The 18,011-nt window shown below is 36.3% G+C and overlaps 1 protein-coding gene across 3 annotated transcripts in view; it reads left to right on the top strand.

Moving 5' to 3' along the window:
• LOC115619908 (BDNF/NT-3 growth factors receptor) overlaps positions 1-10,824 on the top strand; it is a 96,171-nt gene extending 85,347 nt beyond the window's left edge. For 2 of the 3 annotated variants that reach the window (XM_030512907.1, XM_030512908.1), the window contains 2 exons: positions 6,509-6,577; positions 7,446-10,824. In XM_030512907.1, the coding sequence (XP_030368767.1) occupies positions 6,509-6,577; positions 7,446-7,483 (107 nt within the window). In that variant the 3' untranslated portion in view covers positions 7,484-10,824. The remainder of the gene's footprint in view (positions 1-6,508; positions 6,578-7,445) is intronic. The other variant, XM_030512910.1, reaches the window with a different exon arrangement.
• The last annotated feature ends 7,187 nt before the right edge of the window (positions 10,825-18,011 follow it).

Genomic DNA, 18,011 nt, shown 5'->3' with positions numbered 1-18,011 from the left:
GGCAACTGTAAGATGTCTCTTTTCTGTGCTGTGACATTAGGATTTGTGGTAAGAGATAACTAGCAGGGCTTTTGAAGACCTATGTCTGAATTTTTCTTTCAGAAGAGAATTTTATGGAGCAAAAAAGTAACTGGGCTAGCTGGGATTTGGCTCTTGGTTGCTTGCTGTCAGTCCATTGTCCTGGTGATTGACCACAAAAAGATCCTTTTTTTTGAGGAACATCATTAATTGCCACATGGAAGTGCATGAAGTGACTTTAAAGGAAGGCAGTTGAGATTAATGAATAAAAAAAAAAAAAGGTGTTTTACTACAGGCACTCAGTGATTAGGATTTGCATTTTCTAAGAAGTATTCAGGCTTCACAGACTGAAGGTAAACTGTCATAGAAATGAAGCTGGAGAATTGCTCAGTAACAACTATGAGCCTGTAATGATCAAAGGAGTTAGTATTGTTGTAAGGCAACAGTAAGTAAAATAATCCCATTATAAGCGAATATATAGGATATAGTACCATAACTTTTATTGTACAGGAATAAACAACAGTATTTCCCTTATTTGTATATGAAAACTGGCTTGCTAGTTCTTGTCAAAAGGCCATATATTGAAAATGTGGAATATCTGTCGATCCTTGGAATTATACAAGCTAACATGATGGTAGAGTTGGCTTCAATATTCAGATGGAGACAGAATGGTTTCAAAGTTGACAGTGATTCTGTTTTTCAAAGGGGTAAGACTAAATTATGCTGTGTCCTTCATGTGCTCTGATCTTTTTTGTGGCTATAAACTGACGCTTGTCATAAGTATCTGTGTAGTAGCATTTCTGTATTTTACATGCATACCAATGAGTGTACTAAACACAAATGCTAGAGCTACCATAAGGTAAACAGCCTTTTTTCTTAACAGCTTTGACTTTTCAAGTACTGGCAGAAAGCTTTGAGAAAGTGTTTCTTGATAAGTTGATTGATCTCTAAGGCATACAGTGTTTCATGCAAATGAAGTGTAAAATAACCTGCAGACATCCATGTTTTAAAATGGGTATGCAGATAGTAATTGCTATGTCCTTTTCTATGAACTGGATTTCTCTTAATGTCTGTTTACTGGGGTTTGTGGGGAACTGCTGTTACTGCAGAGTTCTGTTTCATAGTCTGAACAGTTGCTTAGTCACACTCTCTCTTTTTCACTTTAACCTGTCCCTGAATTAGAAGTTGTGCAAGATACATGCACTGACTAGGTCTGAGCACTGGTGGTTTGAGCTTCAGCTTTTAATGTCCTTGACTCTCACTAATCAATAGCAAGCAAAACAACTACAGCATCAGCAGTAGCACTGTAAAATGAAACGTCTGTTGGATATCATGGTGGAAGACATGAGGGTAATGACTGTCCTTGAGAAAGTTGCAATATTTTCTCCTTAAGAGTGCTGAGCACAAACATTTAATTTTCTGCTGCCTGCTTGGAAAACGAGAACATCTTTCAATGTATCGTACTGGGAAGTAAAATAAAAACTCCAAATCAAACTAAGGAAAACCAGATTAATGTATTAAGTGATCCTGTAAGCAGTGTACAGAACTGTTAGCCAAAAATATTTTTTGCATCTAAAATGCTAAATAGACAGATCAGGTTTTACTTTCTTGGTTCTAACTTATTTCACACTGAAAACAGCTTTATAGGGTTCTATACTGAAGTACATAAAATTCTGCTTGACCCCTTTTCTCATTTTATGAACTTGTAGATCAATGAAACAAACCATTAAATAGATTGAATGCTGCAACACTAATGTTAATGGCTCCAATTTTATTAAGCTCATTTGGAAATCTCATACAGGTGGCAGCATCCATAAAATGACAAACTATGTTTCCTCATCTGTGGAGCATAAATGTAAATGTTAGAGGAAAAGCTAGTGATAGCGGAGAAGAAATCTTTCTGAGATACTGCAGAATTTTGAAGAACTGTAAAGGAGAACAAAAACTCTGAAGTTTTGAGTTACTATAAATATTCCTGAGGTTAATATGATATTGTACGGTGTACTGCCTTCCTGTTCCGGTAGGAAACTGGAGCACGTAAGAGGGTCAAGACTCTTCATCTTGATGTACAACTTCATGGGATAGACTATTTAATCTCTTCTGGTCCTAGTTTTTGCAATTACTAAGTAAATTCAGTTATTGGAAAATCTGATCTGAAAAGAAAGATTAATTTGAAATTCAGATTCAGAATTTTTTGAGAATCCTTGGCTTCTAATAAGTTAAAAGAGTGTGTCCAGGTCTTTGTGGTTTTAGATCTTTGATTTTCATTTGTTTGTCTTTTATCCATGCTTTTATCTTTAAGTAGCAAAAGTAATATTTACATATGCCATTAGAGCTCTTGATGACATGAATGAAAAATGGTGTCTTAGTGCCACATGGGCTAAGGGCGGTGTTTAGAAATAAAAAGTTGTATTAAATGTTTGTTACTGTCCTCTGAAACACAAGCAATAGTGAGCCTGCTGCATGCAAAATCTGCAAAATCCTAAAAAAAAGTATGGATTTCTTCAGACAAGTCTATCTTCTGCTGCTGTGAGGCAAGACATTCTTCTTTGTGCCACAATCATTCTCCAGGAACCAGGACCCTCTCCTTGCTTTCCAATAGAAATAAGGTGATATATTGTCCTCATTTGGCCACAGCATTAGCCAGCACTGCTCTTTGGTACAGTGGCTCAGATCCAAGAAGCAAATAAAACTAGGAATGAATTGTTTCATTTAATTTTCTACTTGAAACCAGAAACTGACAAATTTGATAAGAATACCTTTTTAGGTAATGCAACAACATCTTCTCTTTGCTTTTCTCCCTTGCACTCAGCAGTTTAAGCTTTCTCCGTATAAATCACTGTTAATTTAAGAAGACCAGAGATAAATGTTGTATTATGTTTGATTTCCTCCAAGCTGGAGAAAGTAAAAATGTTAATTAATCTTCATTTCAAAATACTCTGTTTAGATCAAGGCCCCAGGTAACATTCTGCTTAGGAGAAACCATATGTACTTAGTGAAGAGAGAAGGTGTAATGAGACTTAACATCATAGAAACTTTTGGTTGCTCTTCTTTTGCTTGTGTTTTCCCTTGAATGCTCGGGTTTACGTACGTGAACTCTGAATTTATGCAACTCATATGTAGAGAGTGGGATGTGAGTATATGAAACTTAGTTTTAAATTCAGTTAAGTCATCATTAAAGGAAACTTTTATTTACTCTGGCAGAGTTTAGGTCAGGTTTGTGATGACCAAGGAGGTTTGACTGCAGACCTCTAACTCATCAGAATATAGTATTTCAAATTCTGTTTGGTTAAAAAGGATTTCAGAGAGCTAAAATTTATCACCTTGCTTTGTGAAAAAAGTTCAGAAGATGACTATGTCATAACATTGTCCTTCCTGAATGATTTAGGTGAAGGCTTGTAGGGAGCATAGCCAGTGAGAAGGCACATGACTGAGATTGTTTGGGACAGGTAGAAATTGAGCCCATGGATGTGTGACTATCTCCATAACAGTGATGTTCCCAAACATGGCAGTGCATTAGATGTTACGATGCGTTAGATGTTATGATGCCATTAACTGCTCAGTTCTGTATTGCATGCTGGGTAAAGGAGAGAAAAAAGTTGGCTTCATTACATACAAAAAGGATTGTGTTTACATAAGGTTCTTTTTTCAGAATGCATTCAGTATGTTAAAACATGGGGTTTTGCTATTACACTTTCCTTTTTATACTTTCTTCTCTAATGAATAGAAAAGCTAAAAACTATTAAAAGTCTTAAAGGCATTTTATCCAGTTCCCAATGAGAGTAAACACGTTGGAAGTTACAGGTCATCCAGTGTCTGAGGCACAGATCCGAAAACCTCATAAGATACTTCCAGAAAGCCAATTGTAGGACTAAAAACAGTTCTCACTGTTAGCTCAACTGGATCTACATTAATAACATAATTCAAACTGCACTTTCTGTAGCACATTCTCTTTGGGGGAGAGCACTTGGACTTAAATTTGATGTCCCCAAAATAGTGTATTGCAAAATCTTTATAATGTTTGTTTTAAGACTAATAATGAATACAGTTTTCACTTCAGAACTCTCTGAACGAAGCGCTAATATTGGAAATAAAGTATCAGCAGGTTACATTTTAAAATACTTACAATCTTCTTTATTGTCTTGGACACATTTGCATCTGAGAGAGACAGATACATAATGTTCCCTTAAAAGATGAAAGAAGTACTGTCATTCCTTTTACAGGAAAGATGGATAGTTTTTTTCTCTCTTGCACTTTTATTTTGAGTTTTTTATTTTTATTTAGTGTACTTTCCTCTGTAAGTCGTCTGAGTGGCAGCTTACATAACAGCAGTGTTTTTTTTTAAACTATATATTAAACTCAGAATCCAGTGCCCTGGCAGTCATTCAAGCCAAAATCAGACTTTGCCTTAACCTGCCTAACTGACTCCTTTTGAACTCTGAGAAGCAGATGAGAAGTTGGCAGTTAGGACATGAGAAGTCATCTTCTAAATATCCAGTGCCCATAATGTTTTGCCTCTATTACCCCAGAGACTCCAAGTAGTCAGAGATCTAGTGTACAAATTAGTCCAGATTGCTTGCTGCTTAATGAGTTTGCAGCTTTTTCTGCTTTCCCTGGAACCATTTTTTCAAAGCACTTCGGTTCAGTTTCTGCATCTTTATATTTCAATCCTTTTTCCTTCCTTCATTTCACCTGCGTCCTGTCAGAACCTTCATATCCCGCCCCCATTGTTCTATATTTCTATGTCCTTTCCTTCTCCACATACTTTACCTGGTTGGTTTCCATGTTTCAGCAAATGAGGTCAATAGACTTTTATTTATTGTCTTTAAAACTTATTGTGATTAATTCTTGGGCCTTCCAGTCCTGGACTTGCAGGACGCCCTCGAGGGCTTCTTCACACCTTTAGACTATTTAGGTCCTTGGTCTGAGGCTTCTTCCATGCTGGTTGCTTTAGACATCACTGTTGACTACTAGAGTTACCAATTTGCATGCAGATGCAGGTAAGAATATAAACAGATCTATTGCCTACCTTCCATACTTGCATACTACTGTACACTAAAAAGTAGTTCGTCATTTAACAACTTAAATGAAAATTCAGAGGTGACTTTAAACACAGGAATGTGATTTCACTGTGATTACAGGAGATTGGGTAAGGAACAAACTAAAAGGCCAGAAAGCTTTCATTTGCAGTAATTTGCTTTAGTGCTAAAGTGTGTAGATCTGAGTTTTTATGTCAATACATCTACCCGTCCTTTGAGTTAGTCTCCAAGCAAGTACACAATCTCACAGACTTAAGAGAACAAAGTTCCACAAAGGAGGTCTGAACAGCCTAGGAAATTCAGAAGGAAGGTAGCAACCATGCAGTAGCTTTCAATTCTAGGCTACCAAAACCCTGATGATACTTCTTGTTTTCCATCTAACCTGTAACGTCCAAACATCCTTCAGAAAATAACTTAAGAAAGAATGATTAACCACAATGACTCAGTAAAAATACTGCAGAAAGGCCTGGAAAAGCCTGCAGAAATGGATTGTCAGTCTTCCTCGGGCTCTGTTGTGTGGAGTTTGCACATGCATATAGAGTCAGGAAGGTCAACATATTTTACAGCTGTGCATTTTTCTTGACATTACAGTAGGCTTTTAGGGCTGTGTTGTTAATACTGCTTGATGAACTGAATTTTCAAGGATACAGTTTTGATTTTTAATTCTGTCATTGAATATGTCATGGTATGGCAAAACAATATGAATTCACTTCAAGATGTTTTGTCTATGTGGGAGGAGGCAGTAGAAGGACCCAAATGATGTCAGCTTCAGTAAGAGCACAGATTCCAACAACAGTGTTGTGTTCCTTACAAGTTCTTAAGATACTTATCACTACATGTGGGTATGTCCATAAGAAACTCATTTTCTCAATGTGAGTCTAGTCTGCAACCTTCCTCTGTAGGCAAAACAGCCCTCTTGAAGCCTGGCTGTTCTGAAATGATGTTCACTTCAACTGATACTCTATTTTTTCTGTGAATTATCCAGTTCCCTTTGTTTTTTTCTTGACACCTTACACTAAACCTTATCAGTTACTTCAGAGAAAAGGAATTTCGCCACACCCTTTTGGAAATGTGTGGTGGCTTAAAGCTAGCATGTTCAGCTTCTGAGTGTGCCATTATCTACTTCCAGGGTAGAAGTACTAAGAGTGCCTCAAGGTTAGACCAGGCAAGAAAATGCAATGTAAATGAATTAGTCATAGTTACTTAATTACTAACAGTCAAATTCAACTTCTCTTGAAAATGATAATTTAAGTCCCATTCATTGAAACAAATCAAGATTTGGCTCTGAATTGTTGTTTAAAGTGCTCTGGAATACGGGTAAGCTTTCACTTTTTTATAGACATTGAGAACTTACTAAAGCAAGGTAAAAAAATAACCAAAACCAAACAAATAAAAATACTACTGATTACATTTGGTACAATTCTCACGTGTTTTTTTTCAAATGTTGTTAGAACAAGTAATGGTGACTGTCAACAGTGATGTACATAATAACTCAACTGCATCAGATAACAACAGACTGGGTAAGATAATGCTGTTCTAGGAAGTATTTATGCTATAGTCAGTTGGATTTCACACAAGGACAAATAGCCGCCTTCGCAGTTCTCAGCCTTAGACAGTTATGTAACATTTGGGGGATAAGTTTCCCCTTCATCTCAAACAGAATATGACCCAGGGATTTTTACTTGTGTTTCCAAGTGCCATCATCATATTTAGTTGTTGATTTTTAAGTTCCTGTTGATATTTAGAAACAGTAAATTTTAAGGTAGTTAACTGTTATTTCCCCCAGCTCCACTTTTTTCTGCCATTGCAAAGTAATTTAACGATGTTAAGGGCAAGAGCCTATTTGGAGCAGGCAGAAAGAACGACGTGCACAGAGCTAAGCATGAAACGAAGGTTGCAGAGGAACCTGGTGTTGTACTTAAAGTAACTGTGGTGTAGCAGGGTTCCTTTCACTTAGTTGGTGGACCAGACATAAGACAGAGAACTTGATTGTGCACCCAGGCTTGTTCACCATAAGCCTTTGCACAAGGCAGGACACCTGACTGGGGTTTTTCAGGCCCATGCATAGTACAGTCCCTTGTTGGAGAATTCTAGATATATTGCATTACGTCTAGATAGGAATATTTTTATATGTTAAAGACAAATGAATAACATGCCTTATGCAGTTTTAGTTAATGAATAAAATTGTTGGCCACAAGATAGAGCTAATGTTGTCATTTTCATAAATTCATGTACAGTTTTTATTTAACATTATGTATGCTTTAAATGCATTTTATGTTTATGTGTTTGATTGTCAAGTATTCATTTGTGTTTGACATTCTTATTAATTTGTGTTTGACTTTTTTTAAAAAAAGCATGATTTCTCACATTTTATTTTGTTTCTTTTAGGTTTTGTTTTATTTCATAAGATCCCACTGGATGGGTAAATGAAATAAGGAAAAGATGAGAGAGGGGCTGTTGAGCTTGTGGAAGCTGTATGCTGCACAGTAGGGAGTGGACAGTGTTCTTGTCCAGTGAAGTGCCACCTCCCTTGGACTTCTATTTTAGACATTGTTTGTGTTTGGAGAACTGTAGAAGTACATTCAAATCAGTAGCTGGTTTTGCAAGATCAGGGTGGAGCCAAGGCTTGAGGCAGCTATAAAACTCAAGAAAGTCCAGATATAAGCTATCGTACTCTTTCCTATTGCCTTGTCGCCACTATGTCTTCCAAAATGACATTGAGATCAAATTACTTTATACTGTTTGTCAATTTTTTTCTGATGAACTTAACTGGAAAGATGTTGTTTATAAATAATATTTATCAAAGGTGAACTGCAAAGTTGCTTTTATTTTTTATTGCATTAGTGGCTCTGCAAAACTTCAAATGCCTAATTTGAGTGTGTGTGTAAACTCACCGATTTCAGTGGGACTGCTCACATCCTTGAAGTTAAGTTCTTTTCAGGGTATGGCCTTCAATCCTGAAGCAGTAAATTGCAGAGCTGGTCCTGCAAATCTTATTTATGTATGTGGTTCCACTGACTTTACCAGGAAGATGGACAGTATGAGCTGTATACAGAAAGGTGGCAATACTGTTTGTTTGTGTGTTTGGGTGTTGAACCAGTGCCATCACTTACAGATTCAGTTAGGTCGTGCTTATTCAATATAGCCCATAAGGTTGTGTGAGTGTACAAATCTTTAGCAGGCTGGAATGTGGATTCCGAGCCAAGAGCAAGAATAACAATGCTATACTCTTAGTCCTTCAGACTGTATACTTACAGGCCTATTTAACTGTTCATGTTTAACTGTGAAGTATGCTTTGGAATATGTTTCAGTATACTTCAGAGGAGAGGCTTTTCTCTTCTTAGGAGAGTTACTATAACACGTAAAGCTAAGCAAAGACAAGCATTTTGCAGGAGAAGGGACTGCATTTAGGTATAGTGCTAGACATTCATTTTCATGCTATTTAATTATCAAACCTTGAGTTTGTACTTTGATCTTTTCAGTTTAGGGAATCATTGTAAGAAAGGTGAAGTTTCTAGTGTTTTAATGGAGAGTTAGCTACAAAGGTGAGCAGAAAAAAACTGAGATAGATGCTTATATTTCTATGCATTTTGATAATATTTCTGATCTATGTTTTGATTTTAATTCCATACAATTACATTTAGTGAAAAAGAAAAGAAATTTTGTCTCTTCTGTATGTGCTTTTCATTGGTTTTGCTATTTAATTTCATCCATTTTCACTCTTCCATTGAAACACTGTTGTCTTTCACTGTAGTCTTTTACAGCGTACACCATCCCTCTGTCAAGACAATACTGTCTTGACTCTTTTGCTCTATCTGTGTACTTACTTACTTTATGCCTCTTAAGAATCTCAGTGTTTCAGCTTTCTCCTTGTGTTTTTTTCAGTCTCTCGCATCCAAGTTCCTTATTCCTGCTGTGCTCAAGTTTTGGAAATATGCTTATTAGTCAAGAAATATATCTATATTTGCATTCTTCTAGGCCTATGTACTGAGCTATTTTCTTTCTCTTGCCACTGGCCAGGGAAGAGGAGTTGCAATTGCTAAAGTGCTTTCTTCCCTTCTGCAAAATCTGTCCCAAAGATGTGTTCTTGTCCCCACGTTAAAGAAGAGGATGGAACACGGAACTGAAAGTCTGCTGATGACCTAGGAATCGTGGTGTTGCCCTGCACATACTGTGGTGATCTGGGGAGGGATGGCAGCAATTAAGGCTATCCATCATAGTTACTGTTTGATGTTAGACGTCAACAAGTGTTCTGCTGTTCCTCAGAAACAATATTAGGAATGTCTGCCTTTTTTCCTTCTTAAGTCTATGTGGATATGGTCTTATTTTAAAGAGATACTAACTTTCTCATTACTGTTTCTCTTTTAACTTTCTTTTAATTATTTTCTTCTCATAGTTCTTGCTTACACATGCATCTTTCCTTCTGTTGAAATAAGATCTCATGCCATTGAGCTGATTGTAAATCAATGGATAATCGTTTAGGTCAGCAATATTTGAACTGAAGTCAGTGGAGTTACGTCAAATGTCAGTTGAATCAGGAGCAGAGCTTGACCCAGTAGCCCAGATTCTAGTCTTCACTTTTGCTGGGACAACGTCAACATATTTCAGTTATGTATTCGCAATTTGTTGCCGAATAAATGAGGTGAGAATTTGAACCGTTTTTATTTTTTGGCAGGTAAAAGGCAAACTTGCAGAGCTGGAATTTGGCAGTTAATTTTTGAAATATTTAATTTTAAAAGGTAGTTCTTTCTGATTCATAATATTTATATGCATAAATGTGCACAGTTATTGATTGGGGATTTTACATAATTTTTTTGTAATTTATTGCGTAGCACTTTGCAGTTCATCTTTATGATACAGAGTAGGTTTGACCTTCAAATATTTCAGCATGTACTGACACAGTATTTTGGATTTTATGTAATCATGGAGATAACTTTAATAAACCACAACTGATTTATGCACCAGTGAAATATATATATTTATATATATATAGTAGAATATCCTTCTTACATATTTTGTACTGTATCTTATATATTAGCCACTCAGTGCACTATTACTTGATGCAGATATTCACAGAACTGTATGGATTACAGCATGTGATTTGTTACTAATAATGTCTTAATGCAGATGTTTAATGATTGATGGAAAAAGACTATGTATTTCTAAACTGGTTTATTTTCAGTATGTGGACAGAGTCTTTTGAAGCTAAAGGAGCTAAACTTTTAACATGGAAATTATAGTACCCAATAGCTCCTGTCTTTCAGCTTGACTGTAAGTGACACTGCTTGTAACTGTAGAGATTCTGATCTGCCCAAATGGTATTGGTTTATGAAGGGCTGCATTAATTACGAATTCTTGACCTCCTTAAAATAAAGTGAGACCGAAACTAAGAATCATGCAGGAACCATTAACATGGTAAAAGTTGCTGAACATCCAGGATTTGACATTAAAAAGCTTTTATATTGTTTCACTGAGCAATAAAAAAGGCTATAAAATGTCTAAAGCCAGAGTTTCTATGTTTTTCACTGTGCCAGACATGAAACTAAAATAAAAGCATATTTCTAATGTTCTGCTAGAAGGAGTTTATTTATACTAGAATTTACTTTTAAATTGACATTTAATATACTCAGATAAGCACTGAGATAAGCTGTTGAGCAGTTTGATGGGCAAATTAGTTGGGGGACTGAAGAGAAAGCAGTGTTTGTGGTGTTATGGTGTGAGGCAAGGTGTACCATCCAGTCTGTTAAATAAACCTGTTTGTGTTGAATTTGGTGGAAGTTTGACCAGCGGCCAGGGTTATGTTGCAAACAAGCGCATTGTTCCCAGACAGAACCCGGGGTCTGTGTTGTGCTTGCTGCAGCTGCCTGCCATGCCAGGCTAGCTGGGGGTCCTTGTGAAGGCTATTCCTGCAAAAAGATGTCTGGGACAATGTCTTTTTTTGATTGGAGTTGTGAGAGCTCATTGCCAGGGCAGACGGAGACTGCTGTGACACATTTTCATGGCAATATGTGTGTGTCTGAGTACCCTAACCTCTGCAAGGCAGTCCCCAAGCTTTCCATTGCCTTTGACTACCAGTTGGATCTCTCCCATGCAGCAGTGAAGAAAACCATTCATTTCAGTGGGAGCAAAATCCTTGGGGGCAGCAGAGAGTGCCAGGAAAACCTGTGGACAGCTAGTTGGAAACAATTTTGCTTCAAATAGTTCTCTCAGGAGTTGCTCTTTATTTTTTGACTGCCAGCAAAAGCACTAGAAATCTAATTCTTTCCTAGGGTGCAGCCAATTCATAAGCACAGTTTTTCAAAGATTAAAAAACTTATGGAAGTTTGCCATGTAGGAGTGACCGTTAAACTTCTTACTGACTCTTCATGCAACAAAATTCATGCAAATGTCCAGTTTCTCAGTTGCGTCATCCAGCCATCCATGATAATCCAGAATTGAATCATCGGCATGAAGACCAGCACTTTGTTTGCAGCTGTTTGAATGCTTAAAAACTTGCAAATGGTTTGTAAAGTTGGAAGCCGTTACCAGACGGGTAAAAAAATTGCATCCTCTCAGATATCTTTTTAATTCAGCCCTCTTTTTTTGGTTGCATATTTAACATTTGAAATAATTGGAAAGTATTTTTAGTATTTTTTTCTTCTTCATCTTCTTCCTCATCATTCTCTCTGGCTTCTTCTTTTCCTTCTGATTTTCAGTGGTTCTGTCTTTCCTTCTCTTCTGTTCCAGAGAGAGCTTCATATCCTCCTTTGTGAGCTGTGGTAAGCTTTCTTCTCCATAGGGTACAAATATGCAGGATCTTTGAATATCCTTTCCATCATTATGTGATGGTGCAAAATATTCCAGATTTTAATGTAGGCCCATGTTATGCCAGATTTTGTCATCTGACCTTCACAGCAAGAGCTTGTGGATGTATTTGGAAGTATATAAAGTTATAAATACAGCATTATAGGGAGCACAGTACATTGGTACTGTGTATTTTACATGTTTCACAGCCCATTTCATTGTACCACTTCCATGGGAAAGTGTATCCCAAAACTTTTGAAGCTGGCTTCCATTTGTTCTGTTTTTCTTTTGTACATACAATTAAATCTTCTGTGAAAAGAGAAAATTATGCATTAATTGGAGATAAATAGAGCTGTTTAGTTCCACAAGCATGTATACTGTTTCAGTGAACTTGTGGAAGATGTTACTGTCTTTTAATGAAACCTAAAGGTTAAGTGGTTAACTTATATTCACCAAAAAATAAGGTAGATCAAAAAAGATACAGACATGATACAGACATGCCATATCCTTGTAATTTTAATAGCATCCTTCCATTATTAGCTATACTTTTGCAGCTGCATGAAGTGTGGTGAATAACCATGTGTGTCCTGGCCTGGAGCAGAGTTGCAGGCAGTGTAGATCCAAACTGCTTTGATTTTGAATGAGGCAATTCCCCTATAGTCCCTGGAGTCAGCAATTCACAGCAGTGTTACTTAGCAGATTATGACTTAATATAGGAGGAAAATCTCCTCATTGCATACACATTTTCACTGTAACTTTGATCTTTGGCTGGAATGACAAGAACAACTATGTAGGATTTCAGGGAACTATCTGATATTCAAGCAAGTAGGGGGTGAAGTCATGGCTTTCTTGTGATGACTTTGATTTTTTGTTGATGGTAAGCAGCGTAGGGCTCATGCCTCAGGTACGTCCACAACATCGGAAAAAAAATCCTGATTTTTTCCTGATTTTTTTTGTTTTGGTTTGGTTTGGTGTCTTTTGTTTTGGTTTTTAACACAGCTATTTTAACTGATATTACTGGCTTTACTAGTGTGAGAGCATAATTGGGCTGCCATGCCACTGCACAAATCTGAGACCAGAGTCTTTGGCAAATACATTTGAAATGTATTCCCTGTCTTGGGAATTCTTAGACCCTGTCTTGGTCTTTCTTAGATTTCAGGTTCAACTTAAAAACAGGAAGAGAGTCATTCTGTTGGTATCAAAGTATAGAACGTATTTTACTAAAATTCATTTTTCACATGTTCAGAAAACTAATATCTAAATATTACTTTTTTATATATCTAATATAATTATAAATGATAAACAATGCCTCCTACCATAGCATAACCTCATTAAAAAATAGTTTGCTGTAATCCATCAGCAAGCTATGAATCTTTTATCTCTCTCTTCTAATTCTTCATGTTGAATCAGTTTTATATTTCCTGTAAATAATAGACAATCATTGTTTTTATTCCAAAGTAATAGCTTAGACAATCTATATTTACAAAAAATGTACTTGATAAACTTACTTTTAACAGGCAAATAAAGTTTTATAATTCATAATCATTGCATTGTGTCTTTCACTCTCTGTAAATTGATTACATCTAGTATTTCATTAGTTATTGTGCAGTGTATTGGAAAATACATGAATCTTGGAGCTCCTCACCTGTTATTTGTTGATATAAATGTACTTATTGTTGCTTTCGTTTTCTGATAAACAGTGAGATTCAACTCCTTAATTATTTTTTTATAACATCTTGAATGGTTATGCTATTTAAAAAATAGCCTCCCCCCAACTGCTTACAATGGTTTTATTTCTATTTAATTTGATTTAAATGTATATGTGTTTAGCATGTACATTCAATTTAGAATTTAGATCAGATGTATTTAGATCAAATGACTATGTATTTGGCTGTTTGCCGTAAGCAAAATGAGCAAGTTTTATATGCCAGGGCATGCTTCATCTACTCAGAACTTAAAATAGAAGTTAGTTGGTTGAATACTCAAGTAAGCTGTGCTGATTTTCCAAACTATTTTGAGGAAACATCAGTGCTGTGATTTGAAGGATGTGTTTGCTTTCAGACTTCTGTTTGTTTGCCTGGACCATCTGGGTTTCTTGACAGACCTAATGAAACAGTGCACAAAAATGTTGAAATGGTTATGTCACAGTTTAAGTGCAAGTTTTTCCTTTTTTTGCTTTTTAGTAGGGAATGTCATATTTTCCCATAAATTTGATTGCTGTATTTGGACTATGGCAGATGTGGATATTGCATTACATGTTTATTCTCTTGCTTCTGAAATGTTTGGTCACATTTTCCTCTTCTGGGAACTCAGCACATTGTCAAGCATTGTACCAAGTCTGCTTTGTATGCCCATAGGGAATTTTGAATTTTTCACCTATTAGCAGAATTGCGATGTTACATAGTGTATTTTACATGTATGCTTTTTTATCATCATCCATATAAAATATGCCTTTGGAACCAATTTGGTGTATCCTCACTATTTAGAAGAAAGATTCTCTTTTTCTGAGAGGAGCTTTCAATAAGACTTGCTATTATAGGTAATTTGTGATATTGAGCAAGCTGATAGATACAATTACTGTAAAGAAAACATTCAAACAATATAAAATATTAGATTCATGAACGTTCTTTGCCAAGTAGGACATTTTGAAATTGTGATGTATTGGATATTTTTTTGAGTGGTAGCAAGCTTGCCGTTGAAATACTCTAATAAGGATTTGCAGCCTCAGCAGAGCAAGAAATTATCTAGGAAGAACAATCAAAAACCCAAAGCTAAGTAAAGGCAAAAATTAAAATAGCCATGTACACTGCACAGAAAATTATGAAGTCAACAGGATAAGATGTAACATAAAGTCTTCATGTTCTTGATAATTCAAATTAGCGTAAAAATGCAAACTGGTTCATTTTTTAATGAACATGAATTTTAACTTAGCAGTATTCTTGTAGATATCTTTATTTTGTTCTTTTAAATGAGATTAAAAAATACTAAGAGCATGTATTGGATATTTGTAACTTGAGAAATTGTTATTTCCATCGAATTTCTCCATTAACATACTGCAGGAATAAAAAGTTATTTTCATAGGTTAGTTTATAATTCTGTTACCATTTTAAAAGTAAAATTAATTTAAAGATTACCTTTCAGGTTTAGTAATTGATGTTTCTTCCTGTATTATGTTAATAATGAGGCTGTAAACCAGAAATGCAGAGTACATAATAAGCAGATCTTTGTACATTGCAGTTTCGTGAGAACGGTTGCAAAAAGCCACAAAACTCTGTTTTCTGATATTTAGATAATTTTATTGAAAGACCTTTTGGGCAGTATGTTTTGTGTATAAAAATCAAATACAGTGTGCATGTTTCTAAAGTAAGTGTTCTCTAGCTAGTTTGTTCAAGGTGACAGATACTTTAGATTTAAGTGAGCCTGTTTTGTTTGGCTTCTGCGTTACTATCCAGAGCTCTAGGACTTTCATCATCAGAGCAGAGTTAACAATAAAGGAGCCAGATGTCATTAAGGTCTATAAACAGAGAATGGGGTTTCAACTAAAATAATCCCCTCAAAAACACAGAACTGCAGTTCATAGTGTGTGAGGAAAAAAAAAAAAAAGATGGGTAAAGAGAACAGAAAGGTGCATTTGAAAGAGAGCTGAAAATTGATTTTGATTAGAGTTCTAGTTTGGTGCACAAGTTGAAACTGTGTTTAACATGAATGGTTTGCTTTTATAGTTGAAAACCAATAATTTAAAAACTTCATGTTTTATTTATGCAACTTGCTTTTCTATTGTGGTTTCCAAATTCAGTTTATTCCCATTGTGCCATTCTTATGATGCCATTACTGTGTCTTCATTTTTCATTGTAGCAAACTTCAGACATATGCTGACTGTAATCAGTAAAATCCCAAATAGTGTTTCAGAATAAATTAGAATATCAACGTGACACTGTGTTTCATAACCCTGTTTACTATTGCCACATAGAAGTGCTGTGCCGTTTACACATCCAGAAGAAGCAGCGTATTCAACTGCTGTGCTAGCCATGACACCTTCCCAAGAGAGCTGATATGCAGAATGAAAATATGCAAGTTTGTGTTGGGAACCGCATATGGATGACACCAGAGATCATATTTCCTCAATAACTCTTAATAGCTAATATTAGGTGTGAGAAGTTACAAGAACAAAAACTGATTAAATTCTCTGTGTTCTGATGGGCAATTGGTTGTGCAGTTTCTTGATGACTAGTGTGATCCCAGAGAAGAGTCACCATGCTTTTCCCTGGGAAGATTTTAGCAAAATTTTAGTGTCTACAGCATTGAAATGGATGATCCATCAGGAATAGATGTGTCATCTGCGCCCCAGAGAACGTGATCCAAGTAAACAGCTAATTCTATGTAAACCTTTGAGAAAGGGGTGGGTTGTGTTTCTTGTTACTCCAGAAGACATCCCGGCATAGATCTTGCTGCCTAAACCAGAATTCCCCTTTCTTTTTCTAAAGATGAATGCTATAAAACCAGTTTTAATTCTTCCTCATGAGACCTAGCATGCTGAAGTCAGAGCTTGTAAGTTAGGGCACACTTTTCTGCCCCAGGTTGTCCAGAGGGAAGGAAGGTCAATAGGTCAATAGGGCTAGCAATGTCAGAGATTCCTGGTGCACTTGTACCTAATTAATGCATAGTCATAAGTTGGCTCACTTCTGTTGAATACCTTAAAATTCCTAGGAAAAATCCAAGGGCTGTATATACCTGTACTATTAGAATTAGAACAAAATGTAAAATCTCAATATGTCTAAGCTTTGTAGAAGAAAACATTTTTGTAAGACTCTCATTTTCATTCAGATTCAAAACAATGTATATTGCCTTAAACATGAGACACAAAAGTATGAAGGAATATCAGTGTTGGCTTTTTCATGGTAAACCCATCTCGTTGACTTTTCTGTTGATGTTAGGTGATTAGATGAAAGACCTAGGTAGTTAGTTTCTCTCTTTGTTTTATTTTTTATAACCAAGAGTAATTTTTTGACAGTCTGAGGTACTACCTCTGCATTATAATATAGCTGTCTCCCTGTCTTGGTGAAGCTTGTCTTCTGGGTACCAAGTAGCCCAGTGATAGCTCAGTCCCTGGTGGGTCTTGTGAAGGCTTCTGCCAACCAAACAGTAACTCTTTGTTATTACTAATTGTTCAGCTGTCTCATTTTTCAATACATGTAATGTTTTCTAAATATGACTTAAATTAGCAACTTTGTTTGCTATGAGAGTATGAATCAAAATTGGGTAAGTTCACTGTGAGTTGCCTGAGCATTTCCTGTCTCCAGTAACCACCAGGCATTTGAGGTACTGTTTTTGAAGCAGAATGTGCAGACACCAGCTTTATACTTGCTGTGTGATATAACAGGTTACCTTTTCTTATATATCAGCATTGGTTTTCTTTTGGAATTTGACATAATCTCTTTCCAGGTAAAGAGTCACACTTTATCACTCTTCATCATTGTGCTAAAAAAAGTGTGAAGGGCCACGTACCTCTTCAAGAGTAAGGCAAAGATTTATTGTAAGTGCTTTTCCTTTCTAAAGAGGATGCCAAGTTTCCATTCCCTGCTGCAACTTCACATTTTGTTGGAATCCAAATGCATATGTAACCCTGTTGCTGTTGAACTCCACTACCCTGGGATGCAGGTGAAGTTATCAACCTGTGGTTAGGAGATGATGGTGTTGCCTCTGGGGGCAGTTGTTCCTAACTGCGGGGCTCTAACATTTTTTGCTCCTGGGTTCTGGACTGAACTGTTCCCATGGTGAGTGGCTATCATCATTGGTGATTTATAGATGGCCTACATGATAGGAGTTTGATCAGTGGTTGCCAAGGGAAAGATACTTGTGCCAGGAAGGGGCAACCTTTGGCAGACGAAACAGAGAGGCTGAGGATTGATGATGGGTAGACTGAGTTATCCTGTCATCAGTCTAATTACAAAGGGTTTGATCGTCTTTAGGAGGGGAGCGGAAATTCCAAAAAACTTCTGGTATTTTTTTTTCTTCATTTGGAGAGATGCATGTCTTGCTTTGGGTGCCATAAATCAGGCTACTGTGAGATTTATTTATTTAATACAGAATATAAATGTGATTTTAACTTGCTGTGCTCATAAGGAATTCCATCTGCATGTTGCAAGATGCAAAGAGTCTGTGCAGATGCTT

Source organism: Strigops habroptila, chromosome Z, assembly GCF_004027225.2.
Source record: "Strigops habroptila isolate Jane chromosome Z, bStrHab1.2.pri, whole genome shotgun sequence".
NCBI classification, from domain to species: Eukaryota; Metazoa; Chordata; class Aves; order Psittaciformes; family Psittacidae; genus Strigops; species Strigops habroptila.
This window is presented reverse-complemented; position numbering and strand designations above follow the sequence as displayed.